The sequence below is a fragment of the Cuculus canorus genome, chromosome 2, assembly GCF_017976375.1.
Source record: "Cuculus canorus isolate bCucCan1 chromosome 2, bCucCan1.pri, whole genome shotgun sequence".
Lineage (NCBI taxonomy): Eukaryota > Metazoa > Chordata > Aves > Cuculiformes > Cuculidae > Cuculus > Cuculus canorus.
In genome coordinates, this window is record NC_071402.1 from 143,112,901 (window position 1) to 143,134,550 (window position 21,650).

Genomic DNA, 21,650 nt, shown 5'->3' on the forward strand with positions numbered 1-21,650 from the left:
TTTCCCCTCTCACAGGAATATGTGACCCCTCCCCTTACTTCCCCAGTTGCCAAGAGCAATGGTATAATACAAGGAATTTCTTAGAAGAGAGCAAAATGTGAAACTCCTGGTCTGATCCCTCCCCAGCAGCCATAGAAACCTTGTAAAGGCTTAAAAGGAAGGGTGGCATGGTTGCCTCCTCAACTTCTACCATTAAATCTGTCTGCCTCAAATATATAAAACCAAAAAGAGAGGTCTTTCCTTCCTTTATGCAGTGTCACTCAGAACTCACAGTAAGTCTTTCCACCTCCTCCTTCATCACTGCCAGATTCTGCCCACGCTGCAGCGACAATATGGATATCAACATCTAGCAATGATTAAAGAATCTTCATCTCATAGAATCACAGATTCATAGAATAGTTTGGGTTGGAAGGGACCTTAAAGATCATCCAGTTCCAACCCCCCCTGCACTGCCATGGGCAGGGACATCCCACTAGATCAGGCTGCCCAAGGCCCCATCCAACCTGGCCTTGAACACTTCCAGGGATGGGGCAGCCACAACTTCCCTGGGCAACCTGTGCCAGTGCCTCACCACTCTCATTTCAAACCTTTCTACTGTAAGAACTGTTTAACATACTAAACGTATCTCTGAAGTCCAATGGCTCTTGACCTTTGTTCTTATCTCTACCCCTACATCAGGTGAGCTCTTTTGCTATCAGTTAAATGACACACAGACAGATATACACACAGTTCTTTATTGTGCAGAAGAATTAGTAACTGTTGTCATACTGCTTTCTATAGGCACAAAGCTCTCTATGTATCCTCTCTGTTGCTGTCAGTATTAACAAGAGTCATATGCACAGAAAAACACAGAAGAAAGGAACACAAAAGGAACAGGGATTTTTATGGAAGAGGAACTCCTGATCCAAGAGATGGAAGTAAGGGAGGAAAGCAAATGAATCGAAGCAAGATGAACCATATGGCTATTTAATCATGGTTAATAAGCTAATTAATTAGGGTGAGATATTTTCTTGTATTTATTAGCTGAGCTTATAAGGTCAACCCTGCTGCATTTCTTGGTCTGAAAACCAACTGTAATACTTTCTAAGCAACTATAAAAATTGCTTGGAACTGGGATCAGTTTAGGCAGCAGGGCTAGACTCACAGAATCACAAGGTTGGAAAGGACTCATTGGATCATCGAGTCCAACCATTCCTAACACTCCCTAAACCATGTCCCTCAGCACTTCATCCACCCGTTCCTTAAACACCTCCAGGGAAGGCGACTCGACCACCTCCCTGGGCAGCCTGTTCCAGTACCCAATGACTCTTACTATGAAGAATTTTTTTCTGATATCCAACCTGAACCTGCCCTGACGGAGCTTCAGGCCATTCCCTCTTGTCCTGTCCCCTGTCACTTGGGAGAAGAGGCCAGCTCCCTCCTCTCCACAACCTCCTTTCACGTAGTTGTAGAGAGTAATAAGGTCTCCCCTCAGCCTCCTCTTCTCCAGGCTAAACAACCCCAGCTCTCTCAGCCGCTCCTCATACGACTTGTTCTCCAGCCCCTTCACCAGCTTCGTTGCTCTTCTAATTGACTCATCACGTTGCTCTTCGTTGACTCATTACAATTTTAAGAAAAATGGGAAAAAAGACAACAGAAAACCAAAAGGAAAAGCAGGTATATGTTTAAAGTAGGTTCAATCATCTCTCTACAAATGCCTCGAGGCCAGCCAGCCAGTTGGCAGAACATGATAATCATGAACTGCCTGATCAGTCCTGAGAAGGTCAAAGTCAGCAAGGAAGGAAATGCAGGGCAAGGGGAAAAGAAGAAATAGCATGCCTAAGGTTCACTGGGAAGAAACATTTTGGGGAGGGATCGAATAAAGTAAAAGAAAGGAGGTACAAAAGGAAAAGAGCTTAGTCAAATGAAGAGCGACACTGAGCACTGCCACAGAAGCTGTAAGAAGCAGAACTCCCTTCTCCTCTTGCTAGCTGAATTGCTGGATACACAGGGGACAGTTTTCAGTCAGATATCAGCATCCTGGATGACGAATACATCAGAACAAAACCAGTGTGTAGGCTTGCCGAGGATGCATCACAAGCATTGTGATGCTGAGGCAGAGAACCAGATAGATCAGGATATTCCCAGAAACAAGACAGCATGGTCAGCAGCAGTATTGGTGGATGCTTCTTGCAAGCATCACAGCAGACAGATGTTTTAAAGAAGCACACAGAACAGTTTTGCCTTTTCAGGGAAAACCCACAAAGCACATGGCAGTCCTGAATGAAGTTTTAAACGCTGTCACAAAATTAATAGAAAGAAACTATAGTCTAAGGTTCAAGAAATAAGAGTCAACCTCTCATTTCCAAAATATCACAGCTAGGGCAGTGGCACACAGGGTTTTGACAGTGTGGGAGAGCAGGCTGGCCAAGGACTGAGAGCCAACAGCAGGCTGAAAAGGAGTAATGCAATTAATGCAATGGGGAAACCAGGTGTTTGCAACAACCATGCAAGGCATTTACTGAAGCCAAAAGTGAGGCTGCTTCTGTAATTGATGCCAGGAATTCAGAGCACTTGGACTGAGAATTTTAGCTGTGGGTTTGGACAGGACAAGCAATGTGTTGGGACAGTTGAGCATTGACTGTAAGTACCAAGTAAAAAGCTTACTTGTTTAAGGCAACTATTTCAGCAATTCTGCTGTGCTCATTTCTGGTCATCTCAACAGTACAAAAATACGTGTTGACAAAGGCAGTACCTGAAGCCAAGAGGACGTGAACGAGAATGGTATGAAAGGGTAGGCTGCAAGGCAATCAGAGGTATCTATTGATAGCCAAACTATGTCTACACATTTGAGGGACTCTGCTGGCTGGTCTCAGGAGGCAGCCATCTAAATAACTGTTTTTAATAGTTTCCATGCCAAGTAACAAGTCATGGGGGAACATTAGTCATGATGCAGGGAATCAGAAAGCTATTACTTGAGTTACACACTGTGTTTGGAAAACTAGGGCTAGGGACATGGCACACAATTCATTTATGTAAGCAAATATATCTACAAGCCCAGAAATACAAAAAGCCACCTGCACTCATGAGCAACATCCTTATCACACCAACAACAATCAAGTTCCTCCTGCACTTTTGGACTATGAACTCTCCAATTTCAGATTGCAGGAACTTCAAATCTCTACCCAGGATGGTTGTACTTTCCCTGCTGTTTGTCACTCACTATTTCTCCAGCTCTTGAATTTAAAGAGACAATTTCACTGTATATCTTGCCATACCTAGGATGGCTGAAAGCTGTCGTTAAACTCATTCAATATAAATACAATCAATGGAAACAAAGGCTTAAAAATGGTGCCAATCTAATCTGCATTAATAGTAAGCATCTGGCAAACTCACAACTTCAATATGTATGCTCTGTAAAGCAATAAGCATGCTTAGGTCCTTATCTTTGGCCAGTAATCAGTCAGCAACAGAAAAAAACCATGACTGCTCTCCATGACTCTTTAGTCAACCTCCCTTTTTACTTAAAAAGGTATTTCCTCTATTAGGCAAGGGAGAATTATCCAAAATATCCCTACAGAAAGGCAGCTGGCCATAAGACCTTCTCAAGTGCTATTATGTATCTGCAGCTAGACAATTTAATTGTCCCATAGGCATCCTCACAGATTTTTTGCACAGCATTGCCTCCTGTCATCAGTGGAGCAGTTCTGGAGCACCACAAAGTAACACAGTCAAAGCAGGAAAAGCAGCTGGAAGGGTACTTGTACACAAAGGTCTGAGATGCCTGAGGAAAGGATACAGTAAAGCACCAAGTTTAAACCATGGTTTCCTTAAAGAAATAAAGACATGGACTCAGGGAGAATGTGTAATCAAAGCTGTTTTTCAAAAGGCAGACTGTACGTGGGTGTCAGTGCTTAGGGTAACACATTTCTGCCACTAGTTCTATGTAGTTTTAAAGAAATCACTCCTGTGTCTCAATTTCCTCATCAGAATGGGTCAGGAGCCTTTTTTTTTTTTGTTGCTCTATTTCCTTATAGCCTATTGTAAGGTAGATTATTTTGAGAAAATCTAGGTTCCACATCAGTATTTCTTTCAAAATGGGAAAGGAGTAGGCAAATGTCTCTGCAGTGAAATTTGATCTTTATCTTTTAACTATAACGTCTCCCTGTATTACTTGCAACCTAGTTTTCAATTAACAGTAACCAGATGTAGGTAGTCAGTATTGACCTTTAAATGCTTTTACATATTAAACCACGACTAAAATACAAAAAGCTGCTTGTGGATGATAGACAAACAATACTGCTCCCTCAGCACTCAGTAGTCTTGTTCAGAGAAAGAAACCTACATGCAGCCCCTCAGAGCAAGAAGGTCATTGAAGGGATGAAGCATGTCTGGAGAAGGGCAACAAACTGGGCAAAGGCCTGGAGCACAAGTGTTAGAGGAGCAGCTGAGGGAACTGGGGTTGTTTAGTCTGGAGAAGAGAAGGCTGAGGGGAGACCTCATCACTCTACAACTGCCTGAAAGGAGGTTGTAGCGAGGTGGGCTTTGGTCTCTTCTTTCAAGTGATAGGACAAGAGGAAATGGCCTCAAGTTGTGCCAAGGGACATTTAGATTTGATATTAAGTACAGACAGTTTTCCTGAAGAGTGGTGGAGCACTGGAACGGGCTGTCCAGGGAAGCAGTGGAGTCACAAACCCTGGAAGTGTTCAAAGAAATGTAGATGTGGCACTCTGGAACATGGTCTAGTAGGCATGGTGGTGTTGGGCTGATAGTTCGACTTAATGATCTTAGAGGCCTCTTCCAATCTAAATGATTCCATAATTCCATGATTTCTGACTTTAAATAAATTCAAGCTTTCTGAAGTTTGAGCTAATAACTTTAAATCAAGCTACAATTAAATAAGGCAAACGCAACAAAAAATCATTTCAAAATTAGAAAATAGAGACTTCACAGCTTCGACTTTTCTTTGCAAGCAGGAAGGCTTGAAGCCTACATTGTATCAGATGACATTCTGAATTTCCAGTAGCAAGTGCCCTATGAAAAGCACACAGTGTCAATACTGACAACAGCATCAGAGTTGGCAAAAGGAAGTTTATTTTTCCCCCTAGAGAAGCTTCTTTACCCTACAGCAATATTTACTGTTTGGCCATGACCCCAGAGGAATGATGTGACTTCAATGAAATTGGCAACATGACATCCTTTGAAGCATGATTGTCTGACAGAGGCTAACACAGGGACAAAGGCAGCTGAGGCTCAGGTTCGGGATCCTCGTCTCAGTTAGTTTTTATTACAGTGAATTACTTTTAACACATAAAAGGCCTTATGCTAAAGAGAAAGCAGGCACAATTCGGTAGCCTTCCACTCTCCCATCAGCACCTCATCTGCATCTCTGCTTTGCACTGAAACACATGTAAACCTGAAGCCTGCAGGTGACTTGGGTAGGCTGAGAAGCGTAAGAAGGGTGAGAGCAAGGCTCCTTTCTCCAAGCTTAATATTTGATAAGTTTGGGCCCAATTCCTACTTTAAGAGTGTCCTTCCAATTCTATTTGCTTGAGAAAGATTTTTGAATGCTTAAGTCCTGTTTGATGTCCTGGGATAGAAAGGTCCTTGCAGTTTTTATGCACTGAAACACAAGTGTTTTACAGTGACAACATTCCAATTTTTTTTCTTAAAACAAAGTTGAAAAGTCATGAGTCTTCATATGCAATCCCACTTTGGCTTTGAAGAACCGTCAGTTCCATAAAACAAACTTGATCCAATTACAGCTTTAGGCATTTCAATTTAGCATGTATTCAACATTTTATCTGCCTCTACCATACAGCATCATTTCAATTTCCTACTTAGCTGCCATTTTACAAATTGCTGCAATTCCACCTGCCTTCTATTCGTATAAAACATAATAATAAATTCAAAAGCCAACTACAGGGCTTTTAAGGCAGCTTCCAAGCTTCCTCCTCCTTCTCCCCCCCCCCCCCCCCCCCCCAACTGAGGATTTTCTGTATGAGTAATTGTATTTGACCTATTTATTTGCTGGCACGCTACTTTTTTTTTTTTCCCTTTCACAAAAGATGGGGAAGAGAAGAAAGAAAATGTTAAAGTAGCCTCTGCCTAATAATTTTGACTCAAGCTCTACACAGGAAGGTAGTCTCTCACATCAAGACACATAGTCTTATTTACCAAGAATGACTTCAGCTACATTCTCCTGTCCCCAGAGGGTGACAGCTGAGCAACTAAATAACAGACCGGCAAAAACGCTTGCCTGTGTGTTTCTTGGAGCCATCTACACAACATTTTTGCTTCACGAGAAAGTGTTCTTGCTCGCAAACCATCTTTAGAGCCCTCCTGATTTTGACTGATGCTAGCCTTGGCTTCATATGCACATATATAGAAAAGCAACTTTATTTGGAGGCTTTGTCTGTAACTGCCCCTGCAAAGGGAAGGGGCAAGAGTCGGAGCAGATGGGGCAATTTGGGGCTGTCATGGAGCTTATACGTCAAAGAAGAAAGCACCTCAGAGATCCCAGGATGCTCTACAAAAGCTTTTCTGTCAAGAAGCTGCTAAAGGAGGAAACAGCACTCCCTTCCAAGAATGTACCTCCCATCAGGGAGGAAACCCACTATAGAGGGAGGCTGATTACAATCACTGCCACCTCCACCCTCATTGTCTGCCCCCACAAAACCTGCTGTATGGCATGAGACAGAGGAGGGCATGTAGAGCCCTCACACCTCAAGCATAGGCAATCACTTTTGTGTCCTCCCTACACAGCCATGAGAAACATCAGAGACACACACAAAGAAAATAAGCTGTGAGTATGCGAGCTATTTCTGCGTTTGCTCAGACGGAAGATGTACAGGGGAAGCTTGTATTTACTCTGAGGATTGCTCACTTTGCTATTTTTTGTTTTTTAAATTCTGTGAGACAGTAGTTTTATTTACACTTATATCAAACAACTCAGAATCAATTCTTAAAATGTACTACATATTTTAATGATATTTTTCCTAGGACGAGTATTTCATGAAATAAATAAAAGCAGAAATAGGCTATTCTCTAGCCTATATCTTTGATTTATGTTCCTCGTACTTTTCCTTTCTGTTTCTTTGTCAAATCCTGCACCAGAACACAACAGAGTCCCATTATAAGAGCAGGAAACCGTCATCTAAAGATTTCAGAAGTCTTGCATAGTTTTTATTCAATATTTAAATGTCAGTGTATGTGTTGTACTGTATTCATTGATGGTTGCCACAGCAGAAGACATTAAAGGACCTTCAAGTCAGTCAAACTGACAACTGCTCTAGGCAGAACTCAAACTTCTTTTCCTCTACAAAAACACAGTTTCCAAGGCCTTCTCCGATATGTTGCTGTCCAGCTTGGGGTGAAATCTTTGGTCATGAAAATAAGACTTAACAGAGTCTGAAGCATCTTCTAAGACCACTCTGGACGAGACGAAGTTTGTAATTCAATTCATTGTATGCTTCCCGCTAATCCGTATGTTCAAGAGACCACTCAGATTCACAGCATCATCCATGATCTATGCTGACTTCCAACAGGACTCAGTTTAAGTTGGTTTGGCTTGATTTTCTTATGACAGCACTAGCTACATCCAGGTTTGCAGATAAAGCAAGCTACATCCTTCAGAGCCATGATCTGTCACACTCTCAGAATGTGCTAAACATAATGGCTAAAAACACGTAATTGCATCATCACTACCTCAACCTACTCTTCTTGACAATGTGTCCAGTGAGTGTCAACACTGGTGAAGGTGTCAACTGCACGAAAGCCATCTTCAACTACAGACCTGAGGCCTGGCTGGCAGCTTACTCCATTTGTGTAACATGTCTACATAGTAGAAAAAAGGTAGTATTTTCTAAGTGTTTCATGCCTTCCATAGTCACAAACAGACTTAAGCAAATCACTCAAAGAAACGATAGCAAGATATAATTTGTAGCTGACTTATAATGAGTTGATAATTTGGTTATTACCGGAAGATATTTTTCCTCTGAACAGACCAAGTTTTTAATACAGAATTAAACCACCAACAGTTAAAAAAAGCCTTTACTAAAACTAAAAACGTTCCATAAGAACCGCCTAGAAATAGGTAAACAGCACCTTATTTCCATCCCCTGAACAAACAGTGTCACATTAATAAACTTGAAGACAGCAGTGCTCCTAAAGTACAGTCATATTGGAAAATGCAACCACTACACCTTTAGGCCTTCAGCATTTATAGATCAAGCAACCTGTTTCGAGTCTGCACAACATAAGTGGTTCAGCAAAGCATCAACTTCAGAGAGGAACAGTAAATATTCTATGTTTTTAAATGTCTTAAATGCTGAAACCAACATTCTGACACTGAATTTATGGATTCCCACATTCTCTAGTCACAGAGCCCTCTATGCAAATAAAGAGACTGTAAGGAAATAATTTCTCTGACCCCAGTGTTTCTACTTCACAGCAATTTGGGGCATGTCTTTCAAACTTCTACATAGGTTTGTGCTTCCCAGACTGGCTTAATTTATTAGCATATAACAACCTTGAGAGTTACAGGTTTAGTACAAAAAAACCCCAAAATTTAGGTAGTTCAAGCTTACTATTTTAATTCATAGCCTACAGCTGTCATGGTACAGAGATGCTTTCTAACTTGTGTTGGAATGAGACTCCTCTGGGCACTCAGAGGGTTACTATGAAGCAGGAGGTACCCCAGCACTCTTTTGTGTCAAGTAATTCTAGACCTGTTCCTCAAGAACTCAGTGATTCAAAGGACACATGATGGGCTGATCTAGCTGCACAACTGACTGACCAGAGCACATCAAACTTTAGAGGATACGTGGGTGTTGAATAAAAGCTTTTTAATGCCATTCAAGGGAAGATTGTTGTGAACTAAATATACCTGGACTGTCTATTCTGGGGGATATAAAGCTATTTTTTATAAAATGATGTCCAGAGGGCAAAGGGTGGCGTTACATTAATCCACTTCAACTATGACCATTTCAAAGGAGGCAGATGTTAATTTATGAAGACTTTTATTTAGAGAAAAGGAAAATGAGGCTAACTGAAAGCATCAATGGGAGTGAGACATCAGATGCCACTGAGAGTTTAATCCCATCTAGCTGACTCCTTTTCTCCTGACCACCCTCCAAAAACCCCAACAAAAAACCTCCATCCCACCAGCCATTTTCCCCATAACAGATGACTTAATTTTTCTCAGTAATGACAGAAATAAAAGGAGTGGCAGAGATAATTTAATCAGACAAGGAAGGAGTGATAATTTCAGAAGTCATCATGACATTTTTAACAAGTCATTAACCTAAGATCATGAGCCATTGGTTCCAGACATTGTGACTACCGCTGACAGTCACAAGGTTATGGCAAACATTGTTCAAAACCCCCTCACTGTAAACCAATCTGTTTTTTTATTGAAATGTTTGTGTGTGGGAGCATATCAAACCCATGATCCTTCCTACCATAAACGAACTACACATTTCCATGTCAGTAACATTCTGCCCCGACCCTATCTCCTGATCTGTGTTACTTGCAGTCCTCAAGAGTTTAGGTATTCTTACCTTTACGCCATGGCCAACATCATCCAGCACCGTGTAGTCTATAGGTTTTCGAATATACCTTACAGGACGTTCCATGTTCGCTGGAGCTATAATTTTGTGAGTTCTTGATGTGTTCTTATTGGTCGTCAAAATGCCTATCTCTCTGCGAGCGACCTTTTCTTTATGGATGTCCACAGTCTAGATTAGAAACAAGAAAGGATGGGTTTCTTTAGACATTTGCTGTTTTCTTTACAGAGCTATCTACATGTTTAGGCTTCACTATTAGACAGAGTCTGAACTGAGTTAATGCTGTTGGAAGGATGCCAGTTTATTGATGAATTGAGTTTAATCTACAAGAACATTGTTTGAAAATTACACTTCAATGAAATAACCAATACTAATAATAAAATTACAATTATACTTTACTGCTTTGACACTCTAAAGACACTATGCAGATACAGTACTTCCAGATTAACCCTCAACATTCTTATGACTGACACTAATAATAAACTACTCTAACTCCACAGCTGGGAAACCAGGACAGATAAGCTACGTAATTTGCCTGCAGCCCCAGAGGGGAACTAAGCTTACAAAGTCTGTGCAGTAATTTCTTTCAGCAAAGCCGTCAGTGCATATCGGAGTAAGAGTCTGCACAGAGAAGGACTAATTTCTGCACTAGGCTAGTTTTGGTAATACTGTTTATAGTAGCTTCACTAAAAAAATAAAACAGAGCCTTACAAATGCATGTAAATGAATACAAAATGTGCTGAGCTCCATCATTTTATTAGGAAATACCTAAAGAGACAGAGAAAGGTCAGTCTACCAGTCTGTGAAGGATCAAACTAAGCTTCACATAACAGACACATGCTTCTACATGCAATATAACCACCACTTAAACTCTAGCTGAGGGAGAACAAATACAAATCAAGCATCAGATGCCACAGGAAGCTCCAACTTCTAGGAAACCTATTTAAAGATTCAGGGACTGAATTTACTAGTTTAAGTATCTACAAGAACCTCAGGATTTCACTGCAGGAGATAAGAGTGGTGAGTTTTGACAGATACTAAGTGACTTAGAACAAAACCTATCAAGCCACCACTTTTTCTACTACGAAAAATAATTCCAAGTCAGTCAGCAACAATTCTTCTTGGAGGGACTCACAGAAACAGAGTCAAGGTTCAGAAAGTAAGAGAAATCTTTGCCCATCAATACTCATGTGGGTACATCTCTAGAAATGGCCTAATCTGAAATGTATATTGGGATGTGCAAGGTTTTGTTTAGTGAAGCTATTATGAAGCACAAAATTAGTTTATATTTCACTCTGCTTCTATGTAAGGCAAGACAAGTAAATCAAAGTAAGCACGCAGGAAATGACCACTTCTAGGAAAGCTGGCATTCTGTGTTCAGAGCTCAATAAGAAACACCTTCAACTGAACTGATTTTTTTCATTAACTGCTGTGCATGCTTACATAATTTTAAATTCCTGAGCAAGCACAGAAAGAAATAAAATCCTCCTTAACAGATCTGATACACGGCATTACATTACAAGTGGGAACACAAACAGAGAAGCAACTAAAAGCAGTGACATCAAGCAAGTTTGGTTTCATAACTTAAAGTTAAATAACAGACAACTTAAAAGATTGTGAAAGGTTCTTTTACTTCACAAGTGCATGAAATCTCAATAGAAATAACAGTTTTCCAGAGCAATGCAAGATATTAAAGGTGTATGTCTGCATAAGTTTGTTTGGAATAAGTTCATTAAATATCCCAATAAAGCTTCGGAGCAAGCTTTATTATTCTAAATACTCATGCTCTGAAAAATCCCCAAGTCAAGAATAAAAAGCACCTCTCCAAATGAGACAATGCTAAACGTGAAGCATTTACCACTACATCAGTGTCATATATCAGCCATCGCACCCACATTTGTTCTGGCAGCCAATCTCAGAGTGAGAGCGAAGACTTAAGAACAAGACTACCTGTATTTCTTCAACTCCAGCTATTATTTGTTCTTTTCCTTTTAGAGACTAAACTATACATGTTGGTTCTGCCTTTTAGTTTGCCTTCAGCAAGATCAAGCAACATTATCTGAATGCTGTGGTACGTGTCATCACAACAATTTAAGACACATACTACAATGTTTTAAAAGAGGTTATTTTAAAATACTGCGTCCCTTGAAATAAATCCATGTTTCTACTTCATTCAAACAGAATCTGTTGCTACAATAAATTCATTTTTGTTCAGTGCATGGACAAAAGCTTTTCCTCCCTGCAATGAACAATGAAAATTCCATAAATTACCAGGGTAGAGTATAAGAAATTCCAGGAACAGATGCCGTACCATACATGCTTTGGAAAATGACTTAAGTAATCCTGCAACAAATTCTTGGTAATGGAAAAAAGCCCTTAGAACAGGAAAAGAACATATATTAGTCACATCAGACAGCTTTAACAAAATTAAATATAGAGCAGCAATTTGTAAAGTCTTTCAACAAATTTCAGTAGTGTAAACCAAGCAAGGAGAGGACTATCACAGTGCAGGGCCAGCAACTTAAGGTACAGATGTACATCTTGAAAGGCACAAGCCTGTGCAGGAGGCTAACGTGCTGCTCAAAGCAAACGAGACTGTAACTCCTACCACATCTGGCACACTGGAAGAGCCAGGAGGCATTTTGCCCCTACGCAAAGCAGAGGCTCCCAGCACACACTGTGCCCAGAGCAATAGGCTGCTCATCAGCTGCTAGACAGCATCTTGCTTCCAGAAAATATTACTTTTTCTGTATCTATAAAGACTGCATGTTATTAATTGTTATGTGATCACTATATGATATAAAGCACGTAACAGTTGCTTAACTTTTGTATTTTTATTTGCATCTATTTGTTTGTGGAAGTTTATTGTTTAGTCATAGGCAAAGATTTTCATTTCCGAAAGACGAAAACCCCAAAACACAAGCAGTTTTTAGGAGGATAGTATAGCTATCCAGCCAGACAACAGTTAATTCCAAGTCACGTATATCAGGTAATAGCCAAATTAGACCATTCCCAAAGCTCTGGCCACACTTGGCACCTGTAGCTGTGAGTGTCTGCTCTGATATGGTAACAAGACAGTTAAACAGTAGTTAGTTCGTCATTTTAAGCACAAAACCTACTTTTAAACATCAGAGATGAAGAGGAGCAAAGTATGACAAACTGGCTTGGGTTAACAAGCACTAGCAAACAGTCAGACCAGCTTCAACTACGCTTGGTTTATGCTGAAACATAAATACACAGCATAATTTAAAATCTGGGGACTAGGGATGGGATTCTCACTCCCAGCAACATAATCCAGCAGCAAAAATCCAGCACTGTACTGATTTGGTGAAGAGGGAGAAGACAGCCCTTCCAAAAGCAGGACATCTTAACTTTGGGAAGCAAATTTAAACTAAGCCATCAAACAAACCCCTCTGCACTATAGGTGGGTGCTAGGGACCATGCTATCTAAACCCTGAAACAAAGTTAAACTTGGAGGTTGAAGGAACTGTTAATGATTAGCTGCCTCTGCTATCTGTTTGCTTCAAACCATATGATCAACAGGATGTAGAGTTAAATTTTAACTGTTTGCTTCCTCAGAAGTAGCCTTGAGGCCAAATGCAGCATAGCAAAGATACAGCAAATAGCTGTTCTTTTCTTTGTCTGTGCCACAGGTATCGCTCTAGCCATGTGCTACAGTGTGCAATCCTAGGACAAACTTTACAAGAAATAGAAACTGAAGTACATTTGACCACACTAAGCTGAGGATATCTAAAGTTTAATAAAACCCACATAATACAGAGCTATTTTAAAAAAAAAAAAAAAAAAAAGAAAAACAAATTTAAGATTTGACAATCTTTTTAATCCTGAACCACTGCAAGTCAAATTTATGAGCCAGATACTCTCAGAGCCACCACTTCTCTCGCTAAATGCATGCACAGCTGGTGAAAAGCAGGGCAGGGGGGAAGGGGGGAAACAACAACTCTACCAAATCAAATCAACTTGGGTAATCAGGCACTGCCAACTTCAGGCTGTCCTGAAGGACAAGACAACTCGCTACACTAATATAGAAGACTTGTACAACATAAACACCCTTTAGATTTGTGTTAAATTAACTGATACACCTGAAGCATTGCAAAAAAAACCTCTACTTCAGGTTTCCTACTGTGGTGCTCCCCAGTTCCTGAAGAATGAATCTGTACCAGCAGACAGGCTCACTTGGCAGAGGAGACAGGTGCTGCACAGCTCCCTTACCAGCAATCAGGAAAAAGCTGTCAGGTTTGGGGAAGAATGGGGTAACAGTTCAGAGAGAGAAGATCAGCTGCCCAGGCCTCACCACCGAAAATGTGGCTGTCAGGTAAAAACCCAAAATTGAGTCTAAAATACAGCGCAGAAAGATACAAATTAAGAAATACAAAAAAATCCCCATCAAATATTCCCCTCCCCACTCCCCAAAAAAAATCAAACCACCACAGACCTTCCCACATGAATTTGAGGATGAGTGAAAAGTCACTTCAAGGGTATTTTCCTTGATTTAAAACTCTAACATCCAAAAGACATTAGACAAAAATATCCTAAAATGACACCACCATTTTTACTGACAGTTTTTCACACCATTTCATGCAATGCTTTTAAGAATTTTTATTTTCACATCATGTGCATCCTTCAAACAAATGTCCTGTGCTGCAAAGAGCTGCGGGTTAATTTTTCAATTTGTCCCTAGGCTCACTCAGGCAAGAAGGAATGTAGGCTCAAACTCCACAGGCTTCCTCAAGCTGCTACTTTAAAGAAAGAGAGGAGTAAAGGAAGGCCGAGCAGCTCATTATTGCCAACACTCTTCTGTAATTTTCATTTGTTTCCCTTCTTCAATTTTTCAATTTGTGGTTGAACAGAGTGGGATCTGTTACTATCACGTTATTTAAAATAAGCTCTGATTACAGAATAATTGGCATCTCAGAATTACTTTATACATGCAAACCCACAGACATAACACATCAGCCATGCACGCAATACGACCTGTTACCTCTCCCCATCCCTTCTTCCTAACATGTTTGGTGTAATTTCGCTTCTGAGCCTCTGTAATCTGTTCTGCACAGAGTTGGTGCTGTACCTGCCAAAAGTAACCTGCTCCCCACAATGTGTGCAGTTCTGGGTGCCTCAGTGCAAGAAGGACATCAAACTATTCAAGTGTGCCCAGAGGAGGGTGACCAATGTCCTGAAAGGTTCCAAAGGCAAGACCTGCAAGGAGCAGTTGAGGTCACTGGTTTGTTCATCTTGGAGAAGAGACGGCTAAGCAGTGCCCTCATCGCAGCCCACAACTGCTTCAAAAGGGGCAGCAGAGAAGAGGTGCTGAACCCCTCTCTGGTGTCAGTGATAGGACGCGAGAAGGAATGAAGCTGCATCAAGAGAAGTTCAGATTAGACATTAGGAAAAGGTTCTTCACTGAGAGGATGGTTGGTCACTGGAACGGGCTCTCCAGGGAAGCTGCCATGACGCCAAGCCTCTCAAAGTTCAAAGAGTGTCTGGATGACACTTAAATTACATAATATAGTCTAAGGTAGTCCCGCAATGAACACAGAGTTGGATTTTACGATCCTTACAGGTCCCTTCCAACTCAAGATGATTCTACGCTAAATCCAGCATTATTGAAATGCAAGTTAAGGGAGAGAACAGTATTTCACTCTATATCTGAGAGCAGCGAAGTTCCCTTAACCAAAGGGCATTGCAGGCAGCACAAGAGAAAAGAACAGCATAAAATAAAAAAAAAAAAAGTAAGATTTCTACTCAAAGCCAATTGGAACACTAGATTTGATGTACTGAGCCAGGCTAGCAATCCATCAAATATGGTACCTCCTTCCAGCAGGAACTGTACATGACATTACACAAAATACTGCACAAAGACACAGGTTTCAGACTGAACCTAGTCTTTAAAACTATGCAATACGTGGGACAGTGAGTGGTGCAGAGAAAGTTTAGTTTCCTTCCTCGATCCCTGGAACAGCTGTCTGGATTCCAAGCTTAATTGTTTATATCTGAATATGAAAGGTAAGTCACATTCTACTACCTGTAAAAGTGATCACAGCTTCAGATTTAGCTGCTGGTAGCAGTAAAATAAGTAGATGGTTGAATGTTACAAACATTGTAACAAAGACCAAAAACCACTTAATAGTAAAAACATAATTCTACTAAGTACTACAGTTTCATCCACCCACACCACAAACTGTAGTGTTAACCAAAGGAAACGGAAGAAACAAACACTAAGGTGCTTTCAGCACCCCTCTATAAAGAGAAAGCCTAAGCCCTCATTCTTTGCAATTTGCTCCCAGATCCAGCTTTAACATTAGCCCTTGTTGTCTCTCCCCAAAACTGCAGATATAGTTTACACAATAAACTTCCCTGAAGAGGAAAAAAAAAGTCTAACCTGTTCTGCTTTAGAAGTACAGATTTATCCCACTGCTACTTCTATAAAGAAATCATATTTAATAAGACTTTAAAAAAAATGAGTTATGGTTAATTGAATAACAGAGATCCCAGACAATGCACATTGTACAGACTACCTGCAAGGAAGTCAGTTTGACCTATAAAAGGGACAATAGGATCCCCAGCTTTAATGAGCTCAGCCAGACAGCGAACTTCTTTAGGGAGAGCATCATTTTATGATGCTATTTTGTAAAGAAAATTCAGAAGAAAATGTAGTATATTCAACACAGGGAAATGTGAACACATTTACACTGCAAGAGAAATATTCTGAAGAAAAGATCAATTATAGGTTCAAGGCACATGAACCATGAAAAAGCGTAAGTGAGCAGCTTAGTGTTTTTAAGACACCACATACAATCAGATGCCTACACAATGTTACAATTTATATCTTCATTAACTCTTCATGGAAGTGCAAGTAACAAGTATGCAACTGGATTACTACTGCTTATATATTGTCTGATCCCCCATACTGTCTGATTCCCCCATATTGTCTGATTCTTGAACACTCAAGAAACTCAAGAATTTAACTACAGAAATAAAATAGCTTATTTCCATCTCTTGTCCAGGAGAGTCCAAGTGCTAAGGAAGCTTGGCTTCAGTGGGGATGCAAAGAACAGAGCACCAGTGCAACTGGTACTGCTCACTCATTTGTCATTATGCACAGACTCACTCATCCCACAGGGGTTTTCTCCAAGGTATGAGGCTCTACTGGCTTTGGGAATTAAACTGTCAATTCTATTGACTAGAAACAGTTTGAATACCCCAGCTATGTCTGCGCCAACTCAGTAACGAACCCAAACTGGGCAGTTTGGTGGGCATCTGGCTCTTCCCAGTTCTTCAAAATAGATATCTGGTTAAGTTAACCAACATCCAAGAAGCATATACAAAAAAACTAAAAGAAGCACTGTCGTGTTATCAGTGACCAGTGGGTGCAACTGATGCAACCTTTCATCATGCCCAGTTAGTCATCAGCTGTATGAAATTCGAGTCCCTAGATAGCTTTGAACAAATCTTCAAGTGAAGGTACTAATCTAGAAGCTTTTTATTGGTTATCTTTTACAGTAAAAAAATCAGAAAGGTCACCTTACCATCCTCCTACTCAAGAGATGAATTCAAGACATCTTTAATGGCCCCTTGGACAGTCAATAGAATCAAGCCTGCTAAAGTACTGTGAACTTACCTGTCAATCCATAGAAGAAAGCCAGTGCTAGCAACAGGCAAAAAGAGACGTGCTTTTTTTAAGTTCCCCAAATTTTTCTAAGAACATAAGGCTTTATTATTTCACATATACAATCCTTCAATCCAATTTTCACTAAGGCTAGAAGTCGGTTGCCTGAACACTAGCGTCTAACGTCAGAGAATCCTCAGAATACCCTGCTGCACCTTCTGAAGGCACTCCATGAAAGACAGGTCTCCTGTCACCTCTGAAGCATTTACACATCTATGTTTCACCTTGTGTGTTTGCTTCATATGCAATGCTGGCAATGTAGGAGGCAACTGAAATAGATTTAAGAGTTTTATTTCCAGAGCTGCAAATCCAGCAACGTTTTCTTGTAGCTTTATAGATAGAAGTTTCTCACACATTCCCTTCAGCATACAGACAAGTTACAATAGCAGGGCAGGCTCTTCCAGGAAGCTTCATGTCCTCAAGTCCTGGTAAATCCAGGGTTCTTAAGGTAAAAGGCTAGAGGAGCCAGATAAGCCAAGTCTCATGTAATCTGATATGTCACCTTCCTTTTCCTGCAGAGAGAGTTCACAATCAAGAGCTTCTGCAGATTAACACAAGGAACTAAGGCCATACAGCCACTCACACAGTCTATATATAATGTCAGAAATCACCTAAGGGGGAGAGGCACTAGACAGAACAAAGGAAAAATAATGAAAGAAGTACTAAGTCCTATTTCCAGAGGTAGCACATATATAAATGATCACATTTTTAATATATTTATATACATAAATCATAGATATATTCAATACATACATAAAAACACAATGGTAACAATGCATTTTACTAGTATCACCCAATGCCGGGGTAGTGAAAAGTGGTAGCTGTAGTTTTTATTTTGACTGTTTATCACTGGACTTTCTCAATTATGTCTGAACACAGATTCTATGTCAGTTTATCCTATGCAGCTAGCTTTTGACTTAAGAATTTAAATCTTTTTTTTTTATATATGCACTAGCAGATTTCCTCAGATTCTCCTAACAATAGCCATAAGGATAAAGCAGACTCTATGTCGAAGGTTTGAAGATATTTCCTACCTTTACATAAGTATTTTTCCTGGGATCAGGACAGTTGGGAGAGGGAGGTGTCAGGGAGAGAAGGATACCACAGGCACCTGTTTACTCAGGACAGTTTGCTTGCTGTATGGTTTTAGAATTCAGAAGCACAGAATGTAAAACAATAATGCACTCGGTCCACAGCATGTCCTGCTCCATTATGTTTCTTAAGCTGTACCACTTTCCATACAAGGCATACTTAACAGAAAATTGACTCCTTTTCCAACAGAACACATGCTCATAAGTGTTAAAATACTCAAAAAAAAAAAAAAAAAAAAAGCTAGTAGGGGCACTGATAAGCCACATTAAAATCAAGAAGCAGAAAACAAGAGCTAGAGAAACAGGTTTAAAGCTTACTGGCCAAAGACAAGTGGCCTCATAACATCTAGCCCTCTTGATGTTATGAAACTGGAAGCCTTTGTTCAAAAAGGAAAATCAGGATTCACTAAGAATTAGACTCAAAGACCCCAACTTCCAAAACACAGTCTGTAAAGTGGCATATGCACTGATACAACAGCATTGAAAAGGAGAGGGAAGCAAAGTCTATTCAGCTAGAGGATTATTTATGTAGATGCTTTTCAGAGTATCCTATTGGCAAATCTAGTCACACATTCTGCTGAAGAAACTTGAGCAGAAAGGAGACACACACAAAGGGGACATGAGGCAAGGACAGACCAGAGGGGCTGGGAGAGGGTGTGTGATATTCTAGGACAAGAATCAGAGCAAAGAAACCAGTCCGCTCATCCAAGAGCCAGGATGGAGTTCATGCCCAATTTTTCTTTCCTGGTGCCAACTGGAGTTGGGAGGACTGCTATGGAGGACATGTATTCATCCTTCATACAGGACAGAAGGAAAGAGAATAATGTGAGAAGCTTCTAACAGCTCCTTCACTCACAGCATGCTCATGCAAGATGCTTAGAAGATAAAATAGGGCAGCTGAAGGAAATCAGCAAGCATTCCCTGTGAAACACCATCTCGCAGATTTAGGCTCTATAAATGAGGAGCATCTATGGAGAGATACAAGGGCAGCTCATCACACCCTCGCTCCCTGTCCCTCACCTCCCCCAATCCAAGCGAATATGGTGTTAACACAAGAGCATAAGGAAGGACAGTCTGGAGGAGTATCTTTGGGAACAGGGAGAGGGATGTGGGTAGGAAGACTGGCAGATGGCAACTGAAGGCAAATGGAGTTAAAGTCCTACAGAAGACGAGATTTTCAGCAGCTCTACAGAAGCCCTTGTTATGGACAGAAAATGGTTAAGACAACAGTCCTCCCTTGGCCAGTTGCATTGATGAAATGCCAGAAGTACTTTGCTAAAGTTCACAGAAGTATTGGGGAAATGGAACTTCAAACATCTGGAGTATGGAGGCCAGACAGTGCTGCAGAAGCAGCTGGCCCTGCACGCAGGAGGCGGCTGTCTGCTGGGACATCAGTCGAGTTAAGGGAAGAGGTGGATTGGTCTGTGGCTAGTAGCAAGAGCCTGGAAAAACGGCAGATTGAATCTCTATTCCTAGCTCCGCCAGACTTCCTGTACTACACCCAGCAAATCGCTGTGCTGCTCAGGCCAGCTTTTCAGAGCTGCCCACCTGCAGTAGCTCTGAGAAGAGACATAGAAAGAGCGTAAGCAGACACAGGTACAGTCAACGCTGTCATGGTTGCCTGCTCTGAGCACAGGGACACACGGCAACAAAGATACTCAAGATTTATCTGTCAAACAGCTTCCATTGATGTTTTTAATCGCTAGTGAAAATGCAGAAATGGATCAGAATTCCTGTGCTTTGGCAAATCTTACTGCTGATTTTAACTGTTTGTAGGACAGGAAGTACAGACCCAGCTCTGCATCAGATCTAACCCACAGTGCGTGGCAAATTAACAATCACTAATCATCCACTGGAGTTTCATGCTTTACAGAAAACATCCATTTTAGGGACAGGTCTCTTATTCAGTCCTCCCTCTGCCCCCTCCCTCTTCCGCTCACCAAGACAGGATTCTGAGAAGGTAACTACCAAGGTAGACACCCTCTCCTCTAGTGAGCTCTAGATGTTCTACACTGTGAACTGAACAGATATTTCCGATTACTATTAATGATTAACTAACACCAGTTGCATTGCTATCACAAGTTTCTAGAGGAAAAAACTATCTAAATGGAACCAAACACGTATTAATTATATTTGAACACAAGCCAGAAAAGCAAAAATCTGATTAAAAACGGTCTTGTAAAATAGAAGACACTTCAAAAGAGAAATGCTTCAAGTGTACAATCCTCCTGATTGATTTTGACAGAACAACACTTGGGATGTGCAGTCATAATATGTTACACTCTTATTCAGAAAGCAGATAAATGCTTTTGATTATGCAAAGTCAAAATCCCAACCATATGTGCGAGTGTATTTCAGTACCTGAAAGTAGATTTTAGTAATTTCAAATTTCTTTTTTTTTGCTGGGTATTCCTCATGATATGCATGCATGAGTAGGCTCATTTAAAAAAAGTAATAGAAGAACCAAAACGTGCTTATGCAATCTCTCACATGAGAGTTTCAGCATTTTAAAGTAGCTGAATGAGTCCCTCTTTTCCTTACTGGAAGCAATGCACTTGTCTAGAATAAAACAAAATATACAAATCTAAATATATTCTTGACTGAAGGAAAGCACAAGGATAGAAAGGGAAAATTAAAAGGCTTCTTCAGTAGTTTGGACTCACTAAAGAACCACCATGGGAATAGAACAAAATTGTATGTCAAATGAAAAGCATTTTGTGTGCCAAAAAAAGCAACTTTGTAGGAGACGAACATGTGCAATTGCAAAGTGCACTGCAGGTGGCTGAAAAGGAAACCATCTAAAAAAAGCCTATTAAAAAAATAAACTCAACAGAACAAGTTCAAACTTTCTGAAAGTTTGTCCGAAGTAAGAAATTGATAAAGCTGGAGTAATGACAAGCCAGAACGAACAAAAAAAAAAAACCATGCCAACCCCCTCTCACATTTAGTTGTAACCTGGTGTTTCAAAATATTTTCCAACAATAATGGTTATGTTACATGGTTCGGATTGTGGATTCACTGGATATCTCAAAATAATCATTATACTAAAGAATATCAAAACTCCCACATCAAACCTATTCTGGTTTGTCACATGTACATACTTGAAAGTTTTCTGAATTAATTTTCAGCCACATACTTTTCTTAAAACAAACACACAAAAAAAACCCAAATTACCTAAAGACAACACAAAACACAAGCAAAAGCTACACATATACACACACAAATTCCTCTCCCAAGCACCCCTCTTCTCCACATGAGTTCAGGGCCTATGAGGTGTCCAAGACCAAGGGTCCCAGGACAGATTGCTTCCCTGACATAAAACAGGGA

The 21,650-nt window shown here is 40.5% G+C and overlaps 1 protein-coding gene across 11 annotated transcripts in view; it reads right to left on the reverse strand.

Annotated features, from left to right (window-relative positions):
* Positions 1–21,650, reverse strand: part of ABI1 (abl interactor 1) — a 78,950-nt gene that overhangs the window by 20,678 nt on the left and 36,622 nt on the right. For all 11 annotated transcript variants that reach the window (XM_009569297.2, XM_009569304.2, XM_009569309.2 and 8 more), the window contains exon 3: positions 9,540–9,716. In XM_009569297.2, the coding sequence (XP_009567592.1) occupies positions 9,540–9,716 (177 nt within the window). The remainder of the gene's footprint in view (positions 1–9,539; positions 9,717–21,650) is intronic.